This window comes from Oreochromis aureus, linkage group 12 (assembly GCF_013358895.1).
Source record: "Oreochromis aureus strain Israel breed Guangdong linkage group 12, ZZ_aureus, whole genome shotgun sequence".
In the NCBI taxonomy this organism is placed as follows: Eukaryota; Metazoa; Chordata; class Actinopteri; order Cichliformes; family Cichlidae; genus Oreochromis; species Oreochromis aureus.
In genome coordinates this window covers 4,089,883-4,102,369 of record NC_052953.1, presented here as the reverse complement: position 1 = coordinate 4,102,369, position 12,487 = coordinate 4,089,883, and the positions used below count along the sequence as shown (strand labels likewise).

The 12,487-nt window shown below is 40.4% G+C and overlaps 2 protein-coding genes across 2 annotated transcripts; both read left to right on the top strand.

Annotated features, from left to right (window-relative positions):
• Positions 1-293: 293 nt before the first annotated feature.
• On the top strand, positions 294-1,545 carry LOC116333362 (C-C motif chemokine 20-like). The gene is made up of 4 exons (XM_031756585.2): positions 294-429; positions 573-687; positions 833-946; positions 1,044-1,545. The coding sequence occupies exons 1-3, from the start codon at positions 369-371 to the stop codon at positions 939-941; spliced, it is 285 nt and encodes a 94-aa protein (XP_031612445.1). The 5' UTR covers positions 294-368; the 3' UTR covers positions 942-946; positions 1,044-1,545.
• A 7,768-nt stretch (positions 1,546-9,313) lies between these two features.
• Positions 9,314-12,487, top strand: LOC116333359 (C-C motif chemokine 19-like). Its single transcript, XM_031756581.2, has 4 exons — positions 9,314-9,487; positions 10,436-10,559; positions 10,666-10,780; positions 12,051-12,487. Exons 1-4 carry the CDS (start codon positions 9,424-9,426, stop codon positions 12,078-12,080), a joined length of 333 nt encoding a protein of 110 aa, XP_031612441.1. The 5' UTR covers positions 9,314-9,423; the 3' UTR covers positions 12,081-12,487.

The following is a 12,487-nucleotide window of genomic DNA, read 5'->3' as shown; positions in this document are numbered from 1 at the left end:
TTTGACTGCAAAATCTTTCCTTTTTTGTAATGTTTGCACAAAACATAAATGAAAAAAAAGTGCTGACTCCTGCTTGGTGTCAGAAAGCATGTGGGCAAAAAAAATACTCGTTAAGTTTCTTTGGCAAGAAAACCAAAAGTCAGGAGGAGATAAGCTGTAATTGTCCTGCCACGTGCCAACATTTCCTAGTTGTTCTGCCAACTTTCACCCATTTCCAGTCAATGAGCCCAGAGAACACTTTCAGTTTCGCGTGCTCACCTGTATAAATGCACCTGTAGCTCTCCTCCTCACACCATTGCCTCCTCCACTCTCCTGAAGAGACTCACTCAAGCAGCCAAGCCGCAGCAAACCTACGAAGAATCAGAGACATGGCTTCCCGAGTTGCAGCTCTGCTCTTGCTGGGTGTCCTCTGCTTTAGCTTTGCATCAGGTAAGACGGAGAGAAAACAGGTGCAGATTGCATGACATCTCTCAGATTTAAACTATCACATGTATAAAACCCTTCTGCCTGTTAAACTGTCATTGGTGTTCTGCGTGTCCTTACAAGTGTTCTCTTGTAATGTCTCCCTGCAGGTGAGATCGCAGTGGACTGCTGTCTGCAGGCTATCGACAAGCGTTTGCCCTCCAAAAACATCGTGGACTACATCATTCAGGAAGCTGGGAAAGGCTGTGAAATAAGCGCTACTGCGTAAGTGTCAAACACGTGTACAAAATTCATGCATATGTATTAAGTAGTGAGTGTATTTGTGCAGGGATGCTTTCCTAAAGAACCACAGTGCCTGGTTTACCTGTATTTGCCTCATCTCACTTCACGATCTTATCTGCTTTTTCAGGTTCATTACCAACAGTGGAAGAACTCTGTGTGTCATCCATCCCAGCCAGAAACCATGGGTGAGAAATCTCATCAATATCGTGAACAAGAAAAAGCAAGCACAACAGTAAATGAGGTGAGAACGCAGCGATTTCCTTACTCCATCACATGTGATTTTTTAAAATTTATTCCCTGTGCACCGGCTAATCACTGAATCTTCTGCTTTTTCTTAGATGAACAAACTCTGGGAAAGGATGGATGGAGACAACCAGATCTCATAGTCTGTGATGGCAATGTTGCACTGTAGAAGATTAAAATCTGTTAGAGCGATTACGGAGAAATCATCATTTCATCTTATTTATAATGTTGTCCTGTATAAGCTGCCATGCCTCGGCTATTGGCTCAATATATATCTACATATGTGTTTCTTCTTTTTTTGTGGTGACTGCGGTGAAACTGTGGTGAAACTCGAACTCTGAGACGGAGCAGTGGGGACGTCTCTTTTCTTTCTTCCTTTTTGTTATGAATGATCCATAGAAATAGAAAGATTTGCCTGAACTTGCCCTGGAACTGACACCAGCGTTACAATCCTGTTTCTGTCAAAGTGTCTGTGAATGAAAACACTCGCATTTCTGTTTTTGCGAGAGCTTGTACAAAATCTGACAACATGGCTTGTATATATCAAACGTATTGCAGAGAGTTATCTCAAAATAAACTTGGACATTATTTTGTAAATTCTAGTTGCTGTCTTTTTCTTTATGACCAAATCGTCTGTTTCTCTAACAAATCATTCAAGAAAAGAAAAACAAAAGATGTTGCGTACAGCACAAGTGTTTTCTAATTACACACACACACTTCATTCACACGCCACAGAGCAACATGGGATTCTGTATCTTGCCCAAGGATATTTGGCATTCAATTCCAATTCCTTCCAATTAGTATATGACCTGCTCTTCCTCCTGAGCTACAGCAACGCCGAAGTAAAATTCAAAGAATTAAAAAGCCCAAACAATAAAATAAAATACCAGGATAACTGAGAGTGAATAAAATCAAACTGAGCCATATCTGCTCAGTTAAAAGACGTGTGATGGTGGAGTGAACATGAGTTCCTTATCAGGGTGTATTTAGCGGTATCTCACTCTGCACCTCTGTGAGCGCGATATGTCATCCAGCAGCCACACAGATGTTACCTGCTGACATGTGGAACTGGTGCTGTCTCTACAAGTGCCAGGAGAACTATGAACACACACACTGAAGAACTGTTAAAGTGGACCAGTTCTCCTCATTTCCAGGATCATATTTTTTATACTAGAGTGAGTTTACATGATTATGATCAAAACAAACAAAACAAGCTTCTCATATACTGGGTCTTGCTGCAGAAACATGTCTCTTTAAGGCCACCCTTCCTTTAAGCTAACAGTCTTTGATTGGCTTGTCCTTGCAAACAGAAGGTCAGAACAACAAGCTGCTGAGGCTTCTGTGCTTACAGCCACAGCTGAGTGCCTGAGAGGACTGTATTACAAATATCTATTCTCACTGACATCATACAGAGCTGAGAGTAGAATAACCATCTACAATTGAGTGTTTTGGACTTTTGGAGTATTTGCATATGACCTAACCTCTTTCCCAAAAAGTAGATTCTGTTCATCTGGACGTCGGGATGAACAGAATCTACTGTTTGGGATTTCCTTACCTGGATGATTGAGCATGCATCAGGACACTAATCTCATTATTTCAAATCTTGACAACTTTAATATAAGCAGCCACCGTGGTAACAGCATGCACAGTGTGACAGATAAAGGAAGTAAGAGGGTCAGAATAAGAGCTGACATTTAGATAAACATCTAAATGTCAGCTCGAGCTACACTTGTCATCATTTTCTAAATGTGATGTTGATGATGTGTGAGAGGTTAGCGGCGGTTATGGGTGTTTACCCTTCTTGTTGCTGTTTTGCTTGTGCGTACACGTCTTTTACTAAGTTTGCCTCCAACTCTCATGATGCTCGAAAACAGTCTGCTCTGCATACACACTGTAGTAACTTGGTTCACATATATAACAGTAAAATGTGGTTAATTGTTGCTTGCATTTGTGATTTCCTCATGCTTCAACGTACAGCTCTGGGCAAAAGTTCCAAGCGTGTCAGATGTCTAGAATTTTACCCCTTTAGTATTTAGCAAAGTATCTCATTCAAGATATTTAAATCGACTTACCACGCACCTTAAAATGTTTACCAAGAAGAATCGACGTTGTTGTGCGAGGCAAATAATAACTGGAAAAGGTTATTTTTCTCTTTTTTACATGCATCTCCTTTTCTTTTTGGTTGCAGTTACCATTATATTGGTTTTGCTGTTTCTGTGTAGTTTTTCAGGCCTTTGGGGTTTATTATCGTTGTGTTTATTCATGTGGCAATAAATGATCAAATAACAGCTGTTTATTTAAGTGAAAATGTTTGATAACACCACTTCCAGGAAGCTGTGCCTGAAACATTCAAATGGAAACTGGAGTTGGCCAAAAGACTTGACTGCTGTAAGTGTAAGTGACGAATAATTGGTGGTAAGAATGCTGAACATTTATGAGAATCCAGGCTGGGATTCAGAGGGTCTGAAAACAGGAAGTCCTTCCAGCTCATTTTGACCATTTGACCTGCTCGTAACAGAATCTTTGTGCTCACTTTAAAACTGTCCTGGGAGCCAAAGATCAGCGGTTCACAGCATTTCTTTTGAGTTTCCCACAAGATACATGATCTGTATGACTACAGACCACCCAAAAAGGAAACACGCTCCTGGGGGGGAAGCACTTACTCTGGTCAGATCTGCTACAGATGTCCTTTCACAGCAAAACTAAATGCTTCACATTTCTGTTGACTTTCACTCTTGTGTTATTGGCAACTAAAAATCAAACAAACAGTCCAATCTGAGACTTTCTCCAAACTTTATCGTAAGTGTAATTTGTAAAGACGGTCAGTTTAAGTCACAAAATCCCAGAAAGTTCTGACTCAGTACTTCAGCATGCTTGAGGATTGGTTATCTTTCATGTTTGTTTGCATTTCATCTTGCTTTATCAGATTTTCATTTTCAAATACAATCTGCCTCAGTGTTCATGTTTTGCTATCACTTCCACATCTACCAAAGCCATATCTGCATTATCAGGAGTGAGAAAATTCCCAGGTTTAACTACAACTTGGACACAGACTGGTAATCCCAGACCGTATATAAAAAAATATTGCAACAAAGTCAATTTGTATTACTGTAGGGCCTTTACCTTACAATATAAAGTACCCCGAGGTGAATGTTATTGTGATTTGGCATTACATAAACAAAACTGAATGGAACTGAACTGAAAACAATCTCAATATTTTGTGCACTAACATTTTGAGGATGGCCATCACCATCTTGGTATTTGAAACCATATTTGACCATATTCTGATGAGAGGGTGGAGTTATTAGCTCAGTTATCAGCTAATATTAGCAAGCCTGGTTAGTTACATGTTCCTGTCATGGAATCTGTTACCAAACAGTAACCAGACGTCTGAAGCGGACATGTGAGTGCAACAATCAGCTGTTTGTGAGGGCTGACTGCTCAGCTTCTCCAAGGAGAACCACAGTGGACGGATGTGCATAACTGATGGTTTAAAAATCCAGATGGGCTTCCTGATGCAGCCCTATGAAGGAGTATTAGGGCCACACTGAGAAAAAAACTTTTGATCATTTTGAGACTGAAGGCAAAAGTTGAAATGTGGAGATTACAGTTGTTGTTGCCACGGCTGTTCAGCCATCGATGACCTCGCATCCGTCCATTACCAGACATTTCATATTGTGCAAATTAAATCTTCCAGGTTTGTGTTTTTCTGTTTGACCAGATGCAGCTTTCTGCACCATGGTTTCAGTGTCCTTATACTTATCATGACACTCTTTATGTGCTAAAAAAAGTTCTTCCTTCTTACTAAAACTGATTCTCGATTTCATTACAGCAGCCGTAGCAGGTTTTCTTGAAATGACAGCTGTAACCTCCACATCTCTAAAATAAAATAAAATATTTGGGCCCCATTTATTCTGGACTTCTTGAGAATGCTCCATGTGAAAGTGCAAAAGAGTGTGATTTCAGTCACATCTGCAGCGCTTTATTTTCAGCCCATGGCTTGGATGTGTTTAATTCCACACTGCAAAAAAATGACATCAGTGTGGTATTAACCACTTGTGTGAAAAAGTGGGCCAAGGTAAAAGGTAAACGTTTTCTGAAATCAGTATGGATGACCTCTGGCCTTGTTTAACTCTAATCTTTATGCCTAACTGCATCAGTAACCGTAGATAAACTATTCTCGCAAGCATGTCTTCAAAGACATATTGCAAAAGGTAAAACATGTCTTTTCTTGTTCATGCAGGACGCAGACATATAATGAGAGACTTTTTCCAACACAGTCCTTTCACATGGACTACTTAATGGAATCCTGCCAGAGGCTATAATTCAGGCGTATCAACTTTTAAAAAATGTTCCTGTAAGTGCTTCAGCAGGGAAAGTCCAAACACTGCAATCACCCGATAAGGCAAACTTCCACCCAGCAGGTTACAAGAAACTGAAACTCACTGTGGTGACACGTGAGAATTAGTGTTTACTCATGTTAATGCATTAAGACGGCCGTGCAAGCAACTTCTTATTTTCTTCAACAAGTTGTTCGAGAGAAAGAGGTCACCAGTCTGTCACACTTGTTCTAAGTTCCTCAATACTATAAGGGGGGAAGAGAAAGCTGCTCTTTACAGACACCACATTCAGATGTAGCAGTATCTGTTTCATTGGAAGTACAGCTGTTCCATGGAGGTGTCATTTACGTAGGAATAGATCAACGAGGAAGTTTACAACAAAGTGTCGTAATAATGGGACTCTTTGTTCTTATCGCAGGTCCTGATTTGATTGTTTCTGGTCAGACAAGTCTACAGCTGAAAAGTAAAATAGACCCTGAGGGTACTTCACCTCAAGTTCGAAGAAAACTGTGTTACAGGTGGCTAAAGAGCTCTCTGTTTCTGATCTCGAAGTGTTTGTTTTCTTTATTCCAGCTAAGCTATGCTGAAGGTCAAATTATTGTAGCATGAGGGCATGCATGTTTATTTAAAAAAAATAAAACATCCATGCATCAGTTTCACACAGATCAGCTCACCTTGAGGCTACCAGTTAATCTAAACTCAAGCCTGTTTTTGGACTGTGGGAGGAAGCCAGATTAGCTTCACAGAAATGGGGAGAGCATGCAAACTCCACACCAGATGGGATTTAGACCAAAGCCCTTCTTGTGCATTGCTCAATGCCAACCTGACAGTAAGTTTACTCTATTCCACAATCACCAGATCTCAATCCACTGGAGCACCTTTGAGATGGAACTGGAGATTATCGTCATGAACGTGCAGCCGACAAATCTGCAGCCACTGTGGGACGCTATGATGTCAAAGTGGAATAAATTCTCTGAGGAATGCTGTATGCCAGGAATAATTAAACTGTCTGGTTAGATTAAACCACACTGAGGCAACCGTTGCTGTGAACTGGCACTAAAACAGACAGAACTCAATTAAAAGTCAGACAACATTTGAAAAAGAGACGTCTTTTTAAGGCCATTTTTAAAGAGGCTTGGAACAACACTCGGGATGACAGGCAGTGTATGTCCTTCACAATCTAGTCCCACTAAGTACCCCAACAACCCTCTTTTCATTTCTATTTCCTTTTAACAATGGGCTGCCCCCTTTACCAGGAAGGAACATTTCCATACATAATTCAAACAATGATTGTTGCACAAAAACCCACAATTTCTCAGAGACAGTTAGGATTTTGGAAAAATCATCAGGAAAGCAGTTTGTGACACATTAATATAGAATAGAATAGAATAGAATAGAATAGAATAGAATAGAATAGAATAGAATGCCTTTATTGTCACTATACAGTTGCATAATGAGATACAGAGCATCTCCTACTCAGTGTAAACATGCTGGGGGGGGGTACAGTTCTGCAGTGCTATGTACATATGGACAGTATTAACATAGGGAAAAAGATATATATATATAAAATGTACAATATACAAGCCGTATTTTTAAGAAAGAAAAAAAAAAGTAATATGTAATAAATAGTGTTATGTATATACAGTTGAGTTATTGCACATAGAATTGGTATTGCACCGTGTTGGTCCATAGAGGAAGTGGGAAGTGGGGGGCTGTGTTATCGGTGCATGTGTGAGTTCAGGGTGGTTTTGGCTTTGGGGAAGAAACTGTGTTTGAGTCTGTGGGTTTTTGTGTTGATGCACCTGTAGCGCTTCCCTGAGGGAAGCAGGCTGAACATGTTGAAACCAGGGTGGGAGCTGTCCTTGATAATGTTTGTTGCTCTGCTGAGGCAGCAGGAGGAATAAATGTCCATCAGGGAGGGGAGAGGGCAGCCGATGATCTTCTGTGCTGTCTTGACCACACTCTGAAGCCTCACTCTATCCGCCTTAGTGCAGCTGCCGTACCATACCGTGATGCAGTAGGTTAGCAGGCTCTCAATGGACGAGCGGTAGAAGGTCAGCAGCAGGTTGGAGTTCAGCTTGTACTTCCTGAGGACTCTCAGGAAGTGCAGCCGCTGTTGGGCCTTCTTGACGACCGCTGAGATGTTTTCTGTCCAGGAGATGTCAGCAGAGATGAGGACACCAAGGAACCGGAAGGTGTGGACCCTCTCCACACACTCCCCGTTGATGTAGAGGGGGGCCAAGTCGGTGTTGTGTCTCCTGAAGTCAACAATGAGCTCTTTGGTTTTCTTAGTGTTCAGTGCCAGGTTGTTTTCTGAACACCAGGCTGCCAGCTTGAGGTGCTATAGCATAAGTATGACAGACTGGTGACCTCTGGGAGGCCAAGAGGATGCACGAGGCTCCCTAACCAGAGGATCGATGTCCCAGTAGCTTTAATGTACAGGCAGTGCACTTTAGGAAACAAATGTGAAAATTTAAAATGAAGGTTACAGAAGAAAATGTGCAAAGGATTTTGTTCCAGGATGTAAACATATTTAAAGTTGGGCATTTTACAACGAGGGTCTGTGGGTCTCCTTTTGGAGCCAGCCTCCTGTGGTTACTGCAGCTTTTTGACATTGGTGTTAGCTTTGTTTTACAGCACAGGAGTTGCCACTTTGGTCCTCTGCACATGTATTACTGTTTGTAGTCTGCACACTATAATCGATAAGTTGAAATAGATGAGTTAGTGAAACAAGCTCTCTACGCTTGTCTACACAAGGCATTTTATAGAGCATATAGCAGCCGTGGCGGTTTATTTTATTTGAAACAACTTTAATCGACTTTAAACTTTAATCTACACGTTTGGACTTTATTCTCAAAATGAACAGTTCTATTTTTTACATTAAAATCTGGTCCTGGTACTCTTTGAAAAAGTCTGATAAGCATACTTACATCACATTCGTGCAGATCTGCAAACATAACCTCTGCCCTGCTACTGCTAGGAAACACCACGGCCTCATGGTAGAATTGAACTTAGGACCTTCTTGCTGTGAGGCAGCAGTGCTAACCACTGTGCTACCATTCAGTTCTTGATCTTTGCCATTTCTGAGCTGGCATATCCATGAATATTGGTAACTACTAACCATTTTTAGAACTTAATAGAAGTAAATTAAATCTCCTGCCTTATTTTTAAAGTTGAGCTTTTGTTTCACTTGTGTACACACCCTGTTAATGGCTTCATAGGTTTGCTTTAAGCTATGCCTTATTTAGCTTTACCTAATTTTGCAAAGGACTGAGCGGAAGTCCACTAGATTCAGCACACAGCGATACAAGTCAAATGCCTAATTTTTCATCCATAAAATCCTTTAGTTGTTTCCAATCTATATGACCGAAGCATTTAACTGTACTATATTTGCTCTTGTTACTTTAATATCTCGATACAAGCTGTTAAACAATATGGGAAATGTCAGTGGACACTGTGACTGAGAATACATTCCAAAGTGGTCCAGTGGGGCTCCCAAAAGCAGACTACAGTTATTTTTATCTATTTTTAAAGTCAGTGCAAGAGTCACACCTTTGTGTCTGCATGGGTTCTCTCCGGCCACTCCAGCTACCCCCCACAGTTCAAACACATGCACTGGTTAGGTAAACTAGTAGGTGTGACTGGCTGTCTGTCTCTTTAATCCTGTGAGAAACTGGAGACTAGTCCAGGGTGTACGCTACCTCTCACCTTATAAGAGGCTTGGATAGACTTCAGCACCTGTGCAGACCTGAATTGGATAAGTGAGAAAAAGGATGGATGGTACAAACTCCTGGGGTTTGATCAAATGTGTGTTTATGGTTATGTCTGATTAATTTCATCTTGTTATCGTCAACAGGCAGTGCATGCCAAGAAACAGCTGTTAAAGCTAAATAAAAGAGGGGATTTTTCTTTGGTTGAGAGGGAAGGGTTTAGGAGAAGTAGAAACAGGAAGAACAAAGTGGGATGATGAAAAGTGAAAGTTTGAAGAGGCCGTTTGTGTCCTATATAAGGAGTGCTGCTGCAGCAGTCCCCTCACTTCCTTTGCCACTGTAGGTGTTGAAGGGAAGAACAGGCTCTGCATCAGCCCATCTGTCTCCAGAGAAACCAAAAGGCAACTCTTCCTGCAAGACCAGACATGGCTCCAAGGGGTGATGGCAGACTCTTCCTCTCCATCCTTTTCATCGCTTGTTACTGCACAGGTGAGTTTCTCTCAGGCATCCTCCAGTGCCAGATCTTTTTATTTTCTATTCATGCATTTTCAACTCAGGCAGAAATATGAAATGAATCACTGCAAAAACATGTCTGTAGGCTTAAAGGGAAGCAATGTATCTTCAAAAAATAATCACTTGAAATGACTAATAGAGAAAGCAGTAATCCTAAATATACATCTGTGGTTCTGTAGAATTGAGTTTTGCTTTGTCTGATTCCAAATATGTTTGCAGACATTCCTGGAAGATTTGCTATTGATGAATCATTAAAGAGCTGAACAAAAGAGAACAACAAGTCTCTTGCAGGATGTAGAGATGAGGGTGACATCCAGTAAAAATGTAGTAAGATGATCAAAATTAACAAAATTAACTATAAATATGCTGATAAGCATTGCTTATCAGTGCAATGGCAAAGGTGTGGCGGTGGCATTCCCCTCACCTTGGTGCATTCCTTGTTGTAGGTGAAAGCTAAAGTTTAACTGTGGAAAATCCCTGTCCAGTGACAAACGTGCCATGCCCCTGGGCGTGTTTGTCACTCTGGGGACTGCATCCTAATAAGTACTAATAAGTTGCACGCAATACCATGTAGCGCTGAACAAAGCTTTCCTGGAAATATCTTCTTCAAATATATAAAAGTAGTAATATCAAGAAAAATGGGCATTTAAGCCAAAATGATGCAACTAAAAAGAAAAATCTTAAAAACTATGACTGAAAAGAGGCAAATATCAGAACCTGATATGTAACCTGACACTTAAAAACTCTAACAGCTGTATTGTTTTCCTTCTGTAAAACCTCACAGCTCAGCTGGACTGACCCTACATCACCTTATCTTTCACACACAAACATGACCTCAGAGACAGAGCATGTGTTCGTGGTTTCAATGTGCAGTTTCGTTTTGGAGCCTCACCTTTTGCTGACGTGGTCTTCTTTGTGTTTCAGTGACGCTGGCACAGGTGCCCGCTGACTGCTGCTTGGAGGTGGCAAAAAAACCTATCGAAAAAGGTCTCGTCGCAAACTACCGCCTTCAGGTCCAGGGACAAGGCTGCGCTATTGATGCCACAATGTAAGTTCTGATGAAGTGCAGTGGATTATTTATGTAAGGGATCAGGATATAGAGACATGCTGCTATCACAGGCTCATTTTGACTTGAGTGATTTGTGTTCTTGCAGTTTTCTGTCCAGAAGGGGCCGGACAATGTGCGCCCCCGTTAATGAAAAGTGGGTCGAAAATCTGAAACGCCACGTGGATCAGCTGAGGAAAGACTGCAAGAAACAAAACTACAAGGTACGTTCACTCTACTCTGCTTCTCAGCACGATAAACTCTTTAGATGTTTTTAAATGTGATAGTGACCCTACTTAAGAGAAATACACTTGATTTGAAGGAATAGTGCAGCTTTTTAGGAATGTCAGCTGCAGTTTTAAGAAGACTGCTTATGTGCGCTGAACAGGAAAATCATCACATTAGTCCCTGCTGTGTGAAACTTATCTTCAGGCAAAGTTAAAAACCAAGCAGTGAATTTAAAAGAAGTGGCAACACTGCAAAACCCAAAGGTGCAAATGTTAAAACAAATCAAAGTCTTTTTAATATTAAAACACCAGAACTTATACCCACCACCTCCTAACATGGATTTTCTACATCAGTAAAATGTTAGTTTAATCTCCCGCTTTATCTCCAATTCGTCTTCTTTTGCTTTCTTGGGTTAATGCTTTGTCTGTGACGACCTTCTGGATATTTTGGGGGGGATGGTGGTTAAATTAATCCTGCCTGAAACATCTGGATTTCAATTGTTTTTACATTAGTGAACAGAGGTCACTTTCAGCCTGAAGACTGTTTTGTAGTCACTACTATGTTAGGTTTAGACACTGAGGTTCGAGGTCAGGCAAAGATGAGTGTTTTGGATAAAATATAACCCTTAAACAGATGTTTATTAGTTAAAATTGACACCAGTGCACATTTCACATGCAATTGTTCTTATTTTACAATATAAAATTTACTAAGCAATACAATAAATAAATAATAAAATGTCTTCAAATAAAAACACCAGAAAAAGCTACAACGTATTAAATAGTGAGATTTAGAAATGTTAGATCATATATATTTGGACTTTATGCTGTCGTGGCATCATCAGTTAAATTCCTCACAGACTTTAACCAAAGCATCCACATGTTTCAAGCCTCATTTAATTTCAAGTGTTTTGAGGTCAATGAACTGTTCAACCACTAATCCTGATGCTAGTTTTGGTTGTGCTCACCTCTCACCTTCAGCTGTATGCTAGGTGCACATTTTTACCGTCTTCCTCTGTGTTGCTTTTGTGATAGTTGTTTTTTTAAACACTCTCTTTTATTCCTTGCTAGTGACCCGTACGTTTTTTATCTTACAAAGCACAAGTCGAGACACAAGCTGTAATCACTTAATCGCTGTTCTTGCACTCGACTGGATTACACAAGAGTCTCCTGTTACTATGTCATTAGCCATCATGCTTGACAAAACAGGAAGTTAAAGCCGTGGTGAAAATAATGACCTTGGGGTTTCTGAACATTTGTATTCCTACAGCCCAAACGCTGCACTGGAGTGAAACCCTAGTGAATCAAACTTTGACCCTTCAGCCAGAGCAGCGGTTCCAAGTCAGCGAGGAGAAAGATGGGATCAACCACAACATGAATAAATTAACAATTTAAGCTTAATATGAAAATGATCAGCTATTTTTCTGCCTACTAAAACAATATCTTGCCTTTGTTTTTATGTAACTATCAATTTTATGGAAGACAAAATATTTTGAAGGACTTTATTTTTTTTATTCTGTGTGTTTTGTTTTATAAGTAAAAGGTCTGTGATATGGGTACATTGAAAAACTGAAAATGTGATTCTTTGTTTAGTGTTTGGTTCACTAAGCAACTTAAAACTCAGGAACAAGCAGTTTGTTGGTCATATGGATTTATGTGAGTGTTGATATTATCAAAATAAAGCTTCCCCCCCCCAAAAACTCCTAA